Source organism: Echeneis naucrates, chromosome 13 (genome assembly GCF_900963305.1).
Source record: "Echeneis naucrates chromosome 13, fEcheNa1.1, whole genome shotgun sequence".
Lineage (NCBI taxonomy): Eukaryota > Metazoa > Chordata > Actinopteri > Carangiformes > Echeneidae > Echeneis > Echeneis naucrates.
Window position 1 is genome coordinate 15,411,476 of NC_042523.1, and position 15,410 is coordinate 15,426,885.

Below are 15,410 nucleotides of genomic sequence, written 5' to 3' on the forward strand. Positions count from 1 at the left end.
GCTATAATTAGCTTGTAGTACTTGCACACCCACACAGAAGCCCACAGATGTAGGTGCAAGTGCAGCGTTAGAAGTGCACAGCTGCCAAAGAAACGTTTCAAAAATACTACATGATAATCAAACTGAATGCCTTGGCTTAATAATTCAACTTCAGGAACATGCTCAGTCACAGCGTTATACATATCTCAGATCAAACTGTTTCCATGTTTGAAAGTTAATAAACTACAACCTTTCTTCCCAAAAATCTGATCTCAAACACTTGATTAGTTTGTAGGTTTGCACTGAAAATATTTAAAAGCAAAACTATTGAATCTTTATGTATTATAAAGTTTAAAACAAGTTATGGGTGTTGCTTTATTTCAGAATCCAGAGTAATGTTACTTATGGTTTAAAGGCACAGTCCACAGTAATGAAAGACAAAACAAAGAAAGTGTCTAGGTTAAGGCAGTGTCATCAAAAACGAAAGCAAGGAGTTCAATTAAGTCACATTTATTTCACATTCAAAAGGGAAAAAAAACATTGTTTACTTCATATCATAAATCATATTAAATCTGCTACTGTTCAGACACCGGCCTCCCAATTTATGGTGAATTTTTCATCTGCATGAACAGACACCCCGGTAGCATCTATAATCAGCTCCTGTGGACACAAGAAATGAGAGAGACATGGGGCCGTGATTTTTCACTTTTGATGGCTGTGACAAAAAACAAAATAAAATCATTAAACCAATTCTGCACCACATGAGGAAACCTTTAATGGTTGAACACACTGCATTGTTGAACTAACAGTTGGAACTGCATGAAAAATAACATCAGCACTAATCAAAGATGTAGTTGATGCTACAAATCTTTTGTTTTTAACCATGTTTTACAGCCGGGGTCCTTGAAAACTGAGAAAAAAGGTGTCCAATCTAAAATCATGCCATCTCTTCAAAAACATGCCCTGAATAGATTATGGATGAGTGCTCTATGATGTTTTTATGATGTCTATACTCATTTGGTGTCTGAGTGTGAATCAACACATTCAGTGATCATTTAGGTGAACTGGCAGCTCAACGTGGGCCAAAGGTTGAATGTATCTTTGTCACTTTCACTCGTGACATATAGTTCCCGAGGAAACAAGGTAAAAAGCCAGAGTTTGTAAACTAGATTATATACCGCAAATAATAGTGTGCATGTGCATATGCTCAAAATATATATATATTTTTTTTTTTTTATGGGAGAGAAAAAGCTGTCCCACCTCACTGCATTTAAATTGCATCGTGCCTGCTGCTTACTGCCTCTTTCAAGTTGCCACCCTATCAGACAATACTTACGGAGATGAATGGATTGTCTCTTGCTGAAACACCACTTATTACCATGTGCATACTGTGTCATCCTCGTTCCCTCGCTCTCCTTCCTCTCTGCCCTTCCTCCTCCTCCCCGCCCATCTTTCATCCTGCCTGTTTATCTCTTCTTACCTCTCTTCCTCTCTCCACCTACTTTCTGTGATGCATTTTCTCTTCCTCCGTCGCGCCCTGTCTGTCCTTCCCTTCTTCCTCAAAGATGGACTGTCTTTCTGTCTTTTCATTATTCCCAACTCACCCATGCATCCCCAACACACACACTTAAAATCCCTCTGTCATTCTGACTCTCCTCATCTGCAATCCTTGCCCTCTCTTCTCTCCTCTCCCCCGTCTGTCTTCTCCAAGAACAGTATAAATCTAAGACTTCTGGGCTTTTTCGCCCACAATTATTTATGGAGCTGCTGTAGCTATCATTTTCATACTCCTGATAAGTGCACTGACTACAGTACACAAGCTCGACAAGAATATTTTATCACAGGCCAAATGAGGAGAGGGAACACATGGTGCTTTAAAAAAGGCCTTGTCTTTCCATTTTCCTTTCAGCAGTCGTGAAGTGGCAGTCCTGCTCATGAAGCCGCCCTCCATCTCAAACTTATGCAGTCGCCTATACTGTAAAACTGCAAGATATCTCCTCTACAATCTCTTCTGTCTTTCTCCTGTTTGTATTCTGTGTAGAAAATCAGATTCTCATGAACGTCATGGTAGCATAGTTGTTAACACTGATGCCCCACTACAAGAAGGCCGTGGATTCAGTACCCAGCCTGGGTCCTTTCTGTGTGGAGTTTGTATGTTCTCCCGTGGCTGTGTGGGTTTCCTCCCACTGTCCAAAGACATCACTGGTGACTCTAAATTGTTCGTAGGTCTGAGTGTGAGTGGTTGTTGGTCTCTGTCTGTCTCTGTGTGTACCCCCCCTCACTGAATGTGAGCTGAGACCGGCCCCAGCACCCCCACCCCCCCCACCACCCGGAAACAGATAAGCGGTTGAAGAGGAATGAATGAATGAAGACAGAGCCTCTGCAGCCACGCTGAATGATTAAAGGCTGTCTATCAGCAAAATAAAGACACGTTCACCTCACTCTCAGGCGTTCTTAGCTCCAGTTATCCGTGCAGTTGACAGTGATCTCCCCACAGAGGACCACATAAGGGATTTAGACGCATATACAATGTGAAATAACTTTGATGTGAAGAACTGACACTATGCCAGTGTTCAATTTGAATAGAAGCACCTAAAAATACCAACTGTGGTACCACAAGGCCCTTTGGAAACATGGCACATTGTGGATTAAGTATTCTAACATTTGGAGTAGCTTCCCCGTAATATTCTCTCAAATATCCTTCCAGAAAATGGAGAAAAGCAAGATGTTATTTTACACCAATATCTTTAAGGTTGCTGTCCTCAGTTGAGTCTTCATTACAAAACGACAGTGTTGGTGGGGAATGCAGGGTTGATTACAGCTATTAGATGACAGTGTGCAGCGCTGCAGGGATTGGGTGATGAACCTGAATCAGTGTTTTGTTTCAGTGTTGGTGTTTTTTTTTTTTTTTGTTGTTGTTTTTTTCTTGTAGTGACAGCTTTTGACTAACAGGGATATGCTCAATCATCTTGAAAGCTGGTGTGTGTTACTGAAATGAGTACATGTAAAGATGTCTCAATTGGCTATTATGTTAGTACACAAATTCATTGTTAATTTCTGTGACACTGATCGTATGCGTGCTCGGGAATGATTAACATATTTATCATGGTGTGGTATCAACATATTATATGGTGTGGTAGAACTGACATATTAGCTTATGTTGTTCTCTACGAGGTAGGCTACCACATGTTGTTAAAGCTGTTCCCTGTAACTTGAAGAGTGGAAATGTTTTGGTTTTTTATTACTATTTTTCTTTTTTTCTGGGGTTTTAAAGTTTCAGGGCGATGAAGTTTGTTTAAAGATAATTTGACTTTCTGTTGTCAACTATATGCACAGAAATACCTTTCATCTTCTACAGACTGGCATTTCATTTTTGTTCAGAGCTTTTGCAGTCACAGACCATTTCCTGTACTTGATGATGTGGGCCGGCAGTCTGAGTTGTGTTTATCACAATGGCAGAAAGCATTAAGAGCATGTAATCCTAAACCCATTTAAAAATTTAGTGAGAGAACAATAACGTCATACTTTTTTCATAATTGATGCAGCTAGTAATACATTATATTGTAAACTGTAACTAAATATGGATTATATATATTTACTATGATAATGAAATGGTCAACATCCTCTGACCTGAGTTTCAAGGTTGTGCTGTGGAGTCAGTCTATGCGTGGCTCCTTTCACTGTTATGTTTGCTGTTGTGATGTTAACAGTGCCAGCTCCCCAAACCTTCACCACACCCAAGACCAACCGGTCAGCAGGGGCCAGTCTGCTGTGGACGATCTCATTGGACAAGGAGTTCTGGAAGAAAAAAGTGGAAGAGAGTCATTCGAAATGGTAAAGAGTGTTAAACAAAAATCATGTGTTTGATGTGCATTAAGTAATATTGCCTGAAATATGACTCATCCCATGCAATGAATTTATGTTACAGTAGCGCAGAGAGGTTCTGATTTGTGCGTCAGGCAGGTCATCAATCTTGAACTTACAGCGCTGCCTGTAAAATTTGCTGAAAATGTGCTTTAGTCAGCCTCATATTCGATTTTATTCCACGCTTCATCTCTTTACTGAGTGAGATTTAACATTTGAGTGTCTTTCTCCATGTCATTAGTTTTATTTTTTGCCGAATTAAATTTTTTTCTCTGTGCTTTGCTTTTAGTAGATGGTATTCTGCGTGGAGATTTTGATAGTGTGAAAAGTTCTACATCTGTGTTCATGCTGTTTATACAATGTTCACACTCATGATGACCGATGATGAGGCATGCGTGTGTCATCATTTAACCAGAGTCCTGACAGCACTTAAACACTGAAGAGCACTAAAACCAGCCTCTCACTCATTCATATACGCACACGAGCACACACACACACATCTACATTTAGATAGCCATCCAAAATGGCACACGATTCGCTAATCTGCCAGGCAGCATTGGCCTCATTGCCCAACTTATCCTCATCTTCTCACATCTCCCTATTTACACATACACCCATATGTGCACACACACACAGAGAGACACACAAATACATTCAGATGCAAAAACACACATTTGCACTCTCTCTCTACCCCCTTTGGCTGTCAGACAGTGTGCCTGTTTTATCGCTGTGTGAAATTGCTTTGGAATGAGCCTGATGGTAGGCAGAGGACAGCCACAGATGTTTGGCCATGGTAGCTCTATGAGTGTATGCGTATACTGTAGATGTGTGCTTATAATGTATGTGTGTGTGTGAGTATGCTTGTATGTCATTAAACCTGTGCTCATTAATGTGTGTGATTGTCTGCCGTTGCCTGGCTAAGAGGCAAATGGGGCTGGGTTGGTTCCATTAGTCCCAGTGATTAGGGAGTTTCTGTCATGTCTGAGTTAAAGTGTGATCAAATTGGGGCCTGATAAACATTCAGTTCTCACCCAAGGTAGCACTAAGAAATGGACGCACATTCTTCCATTCTTTGTACGTCTTGAACTGATTGCATTGTTTGTATTCCTTGAGCAGCGCAGCGCAAGTTTTAAAACCATTTTGGAATTAAATTGTACCATAACTTCTGCTGCTTAAAACCATCTTTTAACATTAAGGTTGTTGGCTTTATTATGACACACCAGCTCTTGTATACACTTTAAACCCATCTTTATTGTTTGTCCCAATATTTATCTCATTATACAGCGATCATTGTTGTGATACTGCTATAATTAGGTGTCATATATGAAATACATATCTTCTGTAATGCTGGATGATGGCTAGAGATATTCAGTCTTCCTGAAGGGAAACATCTGCGGATTGCATCATTGGTAGGAATCCCACTTTCATCCCATCTGAACCGATTTTGATTTTAATCACATTGGGTGATTTGCATGGTATTGAACTTTTTATGTTGTGAGACAGGCAACTGCAAGATATGCAGAAGTGCATTTGCCAAGTGAATCTGCAAAACTGCTGCCTGTGCTCGTGTTTGATAAGAGGTTGTATGCGTAGATAGAAACGTAAGTGCAATTTTGTGCTGAAACAACTCCCCAAGAGGCACAGTGATCTGCATAAACATTACTGCAGCCCCTCCACAACGCCAGCAACCTCAGTGTGAGAGCGTGTTGGCTTCACGCATACATGACAAAAAGCCTCACACCTGATGAAAACCACATGTGACTTCATTAAAGCTGGTGTACAAGTCTCTGGAAACACTGTGCAACATACATGCGACTGCATCTGATGTCTTAGAGAAAAACTTTAATTTTATCATGACTGCAAGCTGTAGTATATCCTGCCATTTGTCTGTGCAACTGCTCCCTACAATCTACTACCACTTCAGTTGTACTGAAGACTGAAACTGCTAGAGATATAATACGCTGTTAAATGCTAATGAAAATCAATCTACTTTTAGATGAAATAATTATTCTCTTAGTAAATATTTCAACAACAAAGGTGTTAAACATCATGAACTTGATCACTGGCAAATGTTGTAAGAGCTGAATTCAAAATTACCAGCCCAGAAACATAAATCCTGAGATAATGGTTTCCAGCAGTTAGCCTTTGACATCCACCTACCACAGCCCCGTTTCAGTCTTCCTGCATTAATACCAATCCTGACAATAAAGGGAAAAGAAAGAAAAGGAGACGTGACATGTGGTTGGCCCTTGAACTCACCGATCGTGCTGTGAAGGAGGTCAGCAGATATTGCCCTCCCTTAACCGTGTCTGAGGAGAGAAAATAAGAGTGAATTACATGCATGGCAAGAAATAGAGGAGCAGAGAAAATAAGTGTGTGGCTACTCAGGAGTGACAGAGGGACAGAGACACTGAGCGTGAGAATGGGAATAAGAAATATCAACTGAATCCACAAAAGACTTTTACATGTTGACCGTGGGGGTAAATTTATTTTCATCTGACTGGATGGACAAGCAATGTCCAGTTAGTGGGTGAACAACAATGGGTAGTTGCACAAAAAAAATACTGACTAGCTAAGTGACTGCATGCATGAATTAACACCATACAGTACTAACTCATTAATGGACCCATTCATGCATCATTGCAATGTATTACTGATTAATTAAATGAGCAAATAATAGAATTAGTGTAGTAAGTTGAGCCAATAATTCACTCGCTACACTATTTAATGGTACAAAAGGCTGAATAATTAAATTGGCCGCATGAATAAGTGAACATATGAGTAGCTGAATGAATGAAGATGAGATGAATGAGTGACCAGCACCCTTCTGAAACGAAACTCAGAGGAGCAGAGCTCCCCCCCAAAAAAACTGCAGAAATACAGACTATGAAGGGAGGCAGGTATGGAGGAGAGAGATGACGCAAACAGGAAAGACATCTGGAGGGCCACACGGCAGACAGACAGGGAGTCGCAGAAGAGAGGAGCAAGGGAGCAGATAAAAGACGCGTGATGGAGAGCATGTCTCTCGGCACCGACATGGGGAATTACTGTAATAGTTTCTGTCACTCCCCTTCTCTGTCACCCCTCATTCGCTTCCTATTGCTCCCTCTCTTTTTTGTCCCAACACCTTCTCACAGAGATTCTTCGGAGGCTGATTTTGACTGTTTACTAGTGTGTGAGTGGAGACGGACTACCTGCTGCAGTTTACTGTCTAGCTGATAAAATCAATGCACAAACTCAAATTCGGGGAAACGCAAAATGTTTTAGTGTGAAACATAGTAAGATGTTCATGGGCGACCTTTGACTTACCTATTCCTTCTCCGTCATCCCAGAATAATGATCCCTGAGCAGTTCCGTTGTCGTTCAGGGCAACTAACAGATCTAATGGATTCCTCCGACTGAAACAACAGCAGGCAGAGAAGGTTTAGGCAGATTGCTATATGACAACCTCCATTAATACCTGCTGTTTAGGACAAAAACACTGACACTCCTGCTGGGGAGGGACCCACCTGAACTCACTGCTGCTGGAACAACCATTACTGTCTGCTTTCCGCACACTTCCTCTGTCTTTTAATAGATACTACTGATGGGAGGTTTCATTTGAATGGGACATGGATTTCTACATTTAAACACAGCAGGAATGCCTACACTTTGTCCCACAGTGTCCCACCCCCACCCCCACCCCTGCCTGCAAAGCCAACCAGTCCCAGCCCCACCCTGCTGGCACACCGTATACCTGGCAGAGCAAGGCACAAATGGACAGAAAAAACAAGCTTTTCTGCTAATCACACAGTGCGTCAGCACTTACCTGTAAAATGTGTTGTTTTCTGGTTTCTGACAGGGTAAGATATATCCTCCTCTGATATGAAGGTTAATATGGTCCAGGGGTGTGAGCATATTAATCATCTGCCCACGTACTCCAACATCTTTGGCCTGAGGAAAGCAACAAGAATTACATTCAATGAAATTACTAGAAATTATGTTAGTAAACATTGTTCAATTTCTCTAAAAATTCCTTTGTAGGGAAATTTGCTATTTGTGTGCCAGTAAATCACGCAGTAAAAAAAAAGGCATCTATAAAGGCTAAATGTGAAACATTCCAGGAATTTATTACATGTCAAAGGACGTCTTTGGGAAATTCTTTATTTCTGTGTTTTCCACCTTGTCCTTGGTTTCTGAATCTGACAGCCTGCTCCGCTCTGTATGCTGAGGAGAGTTAAACGGAAGTAAAAACTTCTCTCCACCATCCCGTTAAACGTATTGTTGCTTGTGTTTTGTTTGGCTTTATGATGTTATCTAACAGATGGGAAGTCCCCTAGCTAGAATTAGACAGAAAGATTGGATGTTTGCTTTTGTCATCGAGGCTCTTTCCACAGTTGTTGAGCTGCGTTTCCTTAATGATGTTGTCATAGATGTCTCTTCTTATTTGTCTTTTTTTTTCTGAGACTGTTGTGGATGTTTTCTTGTTTTTGTCTTAGTCTGCTACCATATTGATTTTTGTAAAAGAACCAAAAAAAAAAAAAAAACAACAATAAAACACTTTGTTACAAAGCTGTTTATAGATGCAATGCTTCCAATCCTCATCACCGGAAGAGGGGCGCAGGTGTGCTTTCATATGTTAAAATATTATCAAAGTACATCCATATTATGCACAGGCTGGTCTTCCAGTCAGATGCTGTTACTTCCCTCTGGAATTTTCAGTGCAATCAACAGTATTGTTGCACGATGAGTGCACCTTAATGCGCTGTCGATAGGGAAGGCTTTGGATTCAGTCAAGTGAATTGTCTTCTGGTTGTTACACACAGACTCACCGTGTAGTAGTCATACCAGCGTGCATCAGGAACATAGCCATCCACATCCCTGGCTCCCTGTCAATCACAAAGCCAGTTAACCAAATGAGAAATACTGGCCAAGAGAGACAGACTGACACATTTCATTCAAGTGACTGCAGTTGGATTTGTGATGTATTAAATAATGCATGAAAAAAAAAAAAAAAAAAAAACGAAAGAAAAAACCCTTAAGCATGTTATATGTGAGTTTGTACCTCGTCAAGGGCAGGGGTGATAAGTAGAGCAGGTCCCCAGAGGAACTGCTTGTAGATTATCCATGTTTTTTTATCATTCACAAACCTGTGAAACAGCAACACAAACGTCATTAAACCTGACTTAAAAAAAAAAAAAAAAAATCCTCGTATTGCACTATCGTGTCTCCTCAGGCCAGATGACTGTTTCGAGGACTCATTCAGAATTCAATGGTTTGAAGATGCAAGCCAAATAACCCTGCCAGACTCACCCTGCCAGCTCCTTAAATACCATCTGTGACATTATAAGAGTCTCTTAAAATGAATAAGTATGATTCTTTTTTTCTCTTTTCAAAGTTTCACAGATTCACATCTGGGAGCTGCCAAGTGCAGTCTACGTCTGGCCCCTACACAGTTTCATAGGAATTGAAGTGCCTTGCTCAAGGGCTTCTTGATGGCAGTTGCAGAGGGAGGAAAGACACTTCTAATTTTCTTAACTTGTCAAGTTATTCAAATGAGCAAATGGCACAAACCGGTTTTTCTAAGCTCTCAAAAAAATATATGAATGGAGAATTTTTTTTCTCCTATTCAACTTAACATGTGTAGCTAATAAGGGAGGCTGTGACAGCAACAATGACTCCAGCATTAAACCAGAACATTGCTGAAAACATGAGGAAGCACAAGAGAGAAAGTTTTACTTTAAATTGATATTCTGGCATCCAGCACGTGACATTTTGCATTCTGATGAGAAGTTGCATAAAGTAAATCAGTATCAATTTATCTTTCCAGCAATCAGGATGAAAGATCCGTGCTGTTAATAACTAAATTATTTGATTAAGTGATTACACATAATGCTGCAGCCATGACATTAGCAGAAGAGATAAGAGCTGTGCATGCTGTGTGTCTTTGCTTACTCATGCAGGAGTGGCCTCACTACTGTAGTTCCTTTGGCGTGAGCCTCATACATCAGTGTGTACAGGTAGGGCAGTAGTGTGTAACGGATGTTCAGGACATCACGGGACACTTCAGCAAATTTGGAATCCCAGGCAACAGGGTCTTGTCTCTGACAGAAAAAAACAAACATCAAATCTGTGTTCATTATTTCTGGCAAATGTATGTTGAAGCAGAGTTTTGGCCTCCTGATATTGGGTTGAAAACGCTCTTTGCTGCTCTTCGAGTTTCGAGCATGGATTTGATTACAAATAAATTTGCTAACTTCAAATCCAATCCAAATCCAATAAAGAGCATAATAATGTGTCAGATACTACCTCTAACTCAGAAATAGCTTCAAGTCATTGGGGAGATAATATGTCAGTGGAAGCACTGCTCACGAACTGGGCTATTTTATGTGTGCTACATAGAGCATGCTAACAACTTAGGAGAGGTGAGCACATGATTGACTCACACTCACTCACACTACTTTTATTTATCCACTGACCGAGGCTGTTTACATGTAGCCAGAGACAAGTGCTTAGGGTTTCAGTTAACCAGTTCAGTGTTTTGATATACAGGCATTTCAAAAGCTCTGCTTATGGTTCATTTCTCTCAGTTACAAGTACAGATACACACAGACATGCAGGGCAACGCAGACAAAAGCCAGCGGAGTATGAATGTATTACTTTTAGATCCCTCCGTGAAATAAATGTACATTTATACACAGCTGCATTTCTTTTATCTTGTCATCGTGTTTGTAGTGTTTTCTCTCTCAAATTGGGATTTGTCAGCAATGCTGAGAGTGAAGAACTTTCAGGCATGCAGAGGGACTGACAACACTAGCTAGTTTGCAGCTTGCAAGAAATACTCTGATGACCTGTTTGCGTGTGCAAATGATTCACTGACTGCTGAGCCACACACTGTGCTGACATTTATGTGCCTAATTTTAATTGGCAACAAGTGTAACGTCCCTTTAAGAGACAAGGGCAGAAAAAGAGGACACGGTGTACTGTCATTTTGTAAATATGGGCCAATCTAAATGTATTAGCTCATTTTCTGGAACTGCACTTAGGAAAATAATCAGTCTGCTCAAACACACACACACACACAGAATGAGGATCATGAAGATTTTCATTTGAAGCGTGTCATCGCCATATGCTCCTCCCTATGATACTGTGTGTGTGTGTGTGTGTGTGTGCGCATGTGCTAGTTGGGCTCTCAACAATTAAATGTGAATCTGGGTTCATGTCTCTCCTGTCTTTTGATTTAAAAAAAAAAAAAATCCTAAAACTCATCACAGAGAGCAATAAAATGAAAGGCATTTTCTTCCCAGCTGCAGTTTAGGTGGGTCAGATTTGATAATTATTAACTGTAGCCTGGTGGTTACTAAGTACGGGCCTAACAGCACATGATTAAACACAGGACATTTCTATTATCTTATGACCTAAGGAGTTTACTGGATTATCATTTAATTTTCTGAGCAAATTCACATGATCGCAATTATCTGGAAACCCAGGAGTTCTCTCTACCTGCTTCCATTTTCAGTTGCCCTCCTTTCACACCACCATGCCTCACTGTTGGACGTGTTCACTGCTAAGTAATTGTCAAGGAAATCTGTGTGCGTAAGAAAGAGATAGAGGGAGCGACGGAAATGAGTGCATGTGACCTTGCTCTCCTTTCACGATTAGAAAGAAAACGTGAGCAGTGGATGCATGCAGCAGAGTTCTGCTTCCCGGCCCTGAACCAGGATGTTAAGGAACAAGGTATCAGGTTTCAGGGCAAGCTTCAGGTGTGTTGCTTTAAGCTTCAGGTTTGAGACATGTTCAATGATTTTCAGATGTAATGTTTATAACACTCCTCTATTTTTTGGGGATTAACAGATCTTTTAGGATTTAAATTAGGCAGAACCTCGATTGGTAGAGTGAGCTGACAATCAGCATGAGGTTAGCTACCTCATTCATTTCTCATATTACATTCATTCATCTACCACTTATCGTGTCCCAGGCCATGGGGGGTGCTGGAGCCAATCCCAGCTCACTCTGGGTGAGGGCGGGGTCACCCTGGACAGGTCGCCGGTCCGTCACAGGGCCAACACACAGACACAGATAGACAACCACTCACACTCACACTCACCAGTTAACCTAAAAATGATGTCTTTGGATGGCAGGAGGAAACCCATGCAAGCAAGGGGAGAGCATGCAAAGTCTTTCTTATTCATTCTTATTCCATTCTTATTCATTCTTACATTCTTATTGTGGGGCAACAGTGTTAACCATCCCTGTGCCGCCTATATTACGTTAAACTAAACCAAATGAATACACTATGGAAAACACACCAACACTTAAATGTAATGGTTCAAGGAGCATGTCTGCATGCCAAAAATACCACAGGTGTACCTTGGTGGTAGCTAACACGCAAGTGAAGAATATGTGAAGGACGCAGTGGCTTAAATGGCCATCGAAAAGGCAGACACTCAGTTTAGCGCCGTGCTCTTCCCCAAGGCTGTACCCATTTCTAGAAAAAGCTGGGTAGTCACAGGAAGAACTGTTGAATCAATAATATATTTCTCAGGAACTTCAGATGCCAATATTCAACTCTCCTGTGTGTCTATCATGTGTCCTGCTTAATGAGTTTGCTATTACTCTCTTTCTCAGCTTTCAAAAGCAAAGCAAGAAGTCTCCAGTTTCAGAACAAGCAATTTAAAGACCAGACCTCAGATTCCAGGAAACTGACCAGCATTTTTCGCTCTCACTTGATATTCTATCTACAAAGTCACTACTCAATTAAGTGGGAAGAATTACTGAAAGTTTTGATGATGACGATGTCATTCCAATTTGAGCTAGAAGAAAAGGATAATGCCGAAAGACCTGTTTGTTCCACACCCTACCATTCAAATCTTACATGAGTTGACAGCTATACCGCTTTCTGTTGGGTTCCTTTAGGTGGACTTTTCATTGACAGAAAACCAGAGGAGGAATTGATGAAGAGATGTGTGCGGAGAGGGCTGAGGAGTGAGAAGCGGCGTCTCTTTTATGAATTCGGCCACATTTATTGTGGCAAAAGGCCCCTCGTGACACTCGCTGATTGGAGACAGATATGTATGTGTGTGTGCACATACAAGCCTCGAGGAAAAATGAGGTTATCTGCCCGTGTCAGCCCCTCTCGTCGTTTCCCTTCCTCTTTCTTGGTCTTTCTCTTCATTTATCTGTCTGGTAATCTACTGCCTCAGCCCAATCTCATAAACCTTTGACTTTCTGTTTTGCATTGTGGAGCCCACATCAGAAAAAAGGGAAAATATATTTGGACAAACAATATGTCCCTTTGGTTGAATAATAATATACATGACTCTGATGGTGTGAAGCAGGCTCGGCAGAGAATATATATCTTGTTTAATTAATTTTGCATTGTTCTGATATGACTGTAGACACTGCGGTATATTGCTGGTGCAGTGAAATTTATCTCGAGGTCGACACCGAAAGTTGTCTGAGGGCAAAGAAACACTAGGCTTGATGGAGCACTGGGAATGACTCTGCAAAAGCTCTCTTCTTTTTCCTGCTCCCTTGCTCTCTTTCTCTCCCCTTTGTCTTTGACCTTGTTGTACCCTCCAGTCTGGTTTGTGGTGTTAATATGTTGTTAAATGCCGTGTTAAGCAGGCAGGGAGGTTACAGTCACTGACTGTGATCACTGGGGATCTGATATGGGTGACCGGTGGGAAAAATATTTTGTTTTGTTTTGTCTTTTTTACAGTAGACTACATAAAAGCTGACTCTTGTGTTCTCCCATCTATTGGTCTGGTTTGAGCGCTTGTACTCCTTTCACCAAACACACATCCCTTTTCTGATTTGATCACGTGTATATTGTTTATTCAGCCTTGTCCCAGCTCTCACATCCTTATCACTACCGTGTGTCACCACCATTTCACTTCCTAAATTGCTGCCTTGTCTTATTCCCCTCCAATTTTAGCCTTCTTGATTTTTTTCTCTCTGTCTGTCTCATCTCTTATGAACTTCTCTCCCCACCTATACCTTTATGTGTTTTTGCTTATCAGTATTTGTCCTCCCACTTCTTATGTTCTCCTTCACTTATTTACTTTAAATACCTATACTGCTCTCCAGTCAGTTTACTTTCTTTTTCTTATTTTTTTGTCCCCCTAACTTTATCTTCTCCTGTCAGACTGTCATTTCCTGCCACCTGATGCATATGTGCGGTTTTTTCCATATTTGCATAATAACGCATTTGCAGGCTGTTATTAAATGATTGGAATCATGGGTTGTACGTGTTTGGAGTGGAGGCTAGGTAGTGTGCAGGGGTGCCCAGATCACCTTGAGAATTCAATTATATCCCCATTCCATGCTGTTACAACGCACAGGCACTGATACACACATGCACACACACACACACACACACACACACACGCGCGCGCGCACACACAACTATGTCCTGTCTAGTATTGCAGACTCAAGTACAGAGAAATTTCGTCCGGTGGGATCGATCTCCGGACGGGCGTTATTGGATTTCTCAGATGTGTTCCAACGTTCTTAAAGGTCACTGCTAGAATGAATGCCACGACACTACACCACCAAACATGTCTATATCCCTTTGTGCTTTTTTGTGCACACGCATATATACATCAGACAGAGAGAGAGAGAGAGAGGCCGAGAGAGCAACTTGCAAACACTAAGAGAGCTTTTTAATGGTTTTTGTATGTCTTTGATGCAGAACAAGCCTCTATTCAAAGCAGAAGAACATGGTCTCCTTCTCTTTGGCCACAGGGAATGTCAGTCTCACCAAGTGAAATGAACTCATAGCATTCATGTTTATGTATACATATATTCACATATCAAAATATAATCTAAATCATAATAATCACCAATCTTCAAACCAAATCAATGTGTAAGCTAATTTGACATATCATCAAAAATCAATACTCAAAACATTGTCTCCCTATCTGTCTGTCCATCTATTTCTCTGCTCAGAAAAGCAGAACAGCAAGAGCTCTGCCCTTAAATAATTCATATAATGATAGTGACGTCCAGGGAACTGAAAATAGCTAATTGTGTTAAATTCATTTCCCAAAAGAAGAAAAAGTTGAAACTGGCAGTATAACTCATCACCACTTTGGCAACTTATTTTTGTTGACTTGGAGAAGTTAAAACTTTGACAACATAACTCATTAGACCGACAACTGACAAATAATTTTTTGATGTTGAAAGGGGTTTGTCTATTTGATTGAGTTGCATTTACAGGAGATTTCCTGAGTGAAGATGTGAGCCATGGTTGGTTCGTACTATACTCTCAATACAATTTATTGAGTGAGCTACTCAAAAACAGGGAAAGAACAAGCCATGTGTTGGAGACCTCTACTTTAGATGAGATAAATATCCTTAAAAGTACACTTTAGTGTGGAAAAAAAAAAAAAAAACACAACAGTACACAGTTCAATCATCTCTTAGAGTTACCACTTAATATGTCAGAGGGGTTATAAAGGAGAGCGTAACTATCTTTACTTCGAGCTAAGTTTATCTTAGAAAAAAAACAGCTCCAACCTGTAGCCGTTTCAGTGTATTTTCCATTGCTGTATGTGCCAGTATTTTTGCGAGTAGAAATAGTGAAA

General features: G+C 40.7%; 1 protein-coding gene across 1 annotated transcript in view; it reads right to left on the bottom strand.

Moving 5' to 3' along the window:
- Positions 1–561: 561 nt before the first annotated feature.
- The window catches only part of si (sucrase-isomaltase), a 71,506-nt gene continuing 56,657 nt past the window's right edge, over positions 562–15,410 (bottom strand). Inside the window, exons 42-49 of the mRNA XM_029517793.1 lie at positions 9,778–9,926; positions 8,888–8,972; positions 8,655–8,711; positions 7,652–7,776; positions 7,153–7,241; positions 6,103–6,152; positions 3,610–3,777; positions 562–639 (exon numbers count right to left, since the gene is read on the bottom strand). Of these exons, the coding sequence (XP_029373653.1) occupies positions 562–639; positions 3,610–3,777; positions 6,103–6,152; positions 7,153–7,241; positions 7,652–7,776; positions 8,655–8,711; positions 8,888–8,972; positions 9,778–9,926 (801 nt within the window). The remainder of the gene's footprint in view (positions 640–3,609; positions 3,778–6,102; positions 6,153–7,152; positions 7,242–7,651; positions 7,777–8,654; positions 8,712–8,887; positions 8,973–9,777; positions 9,927–15,410) is intronic.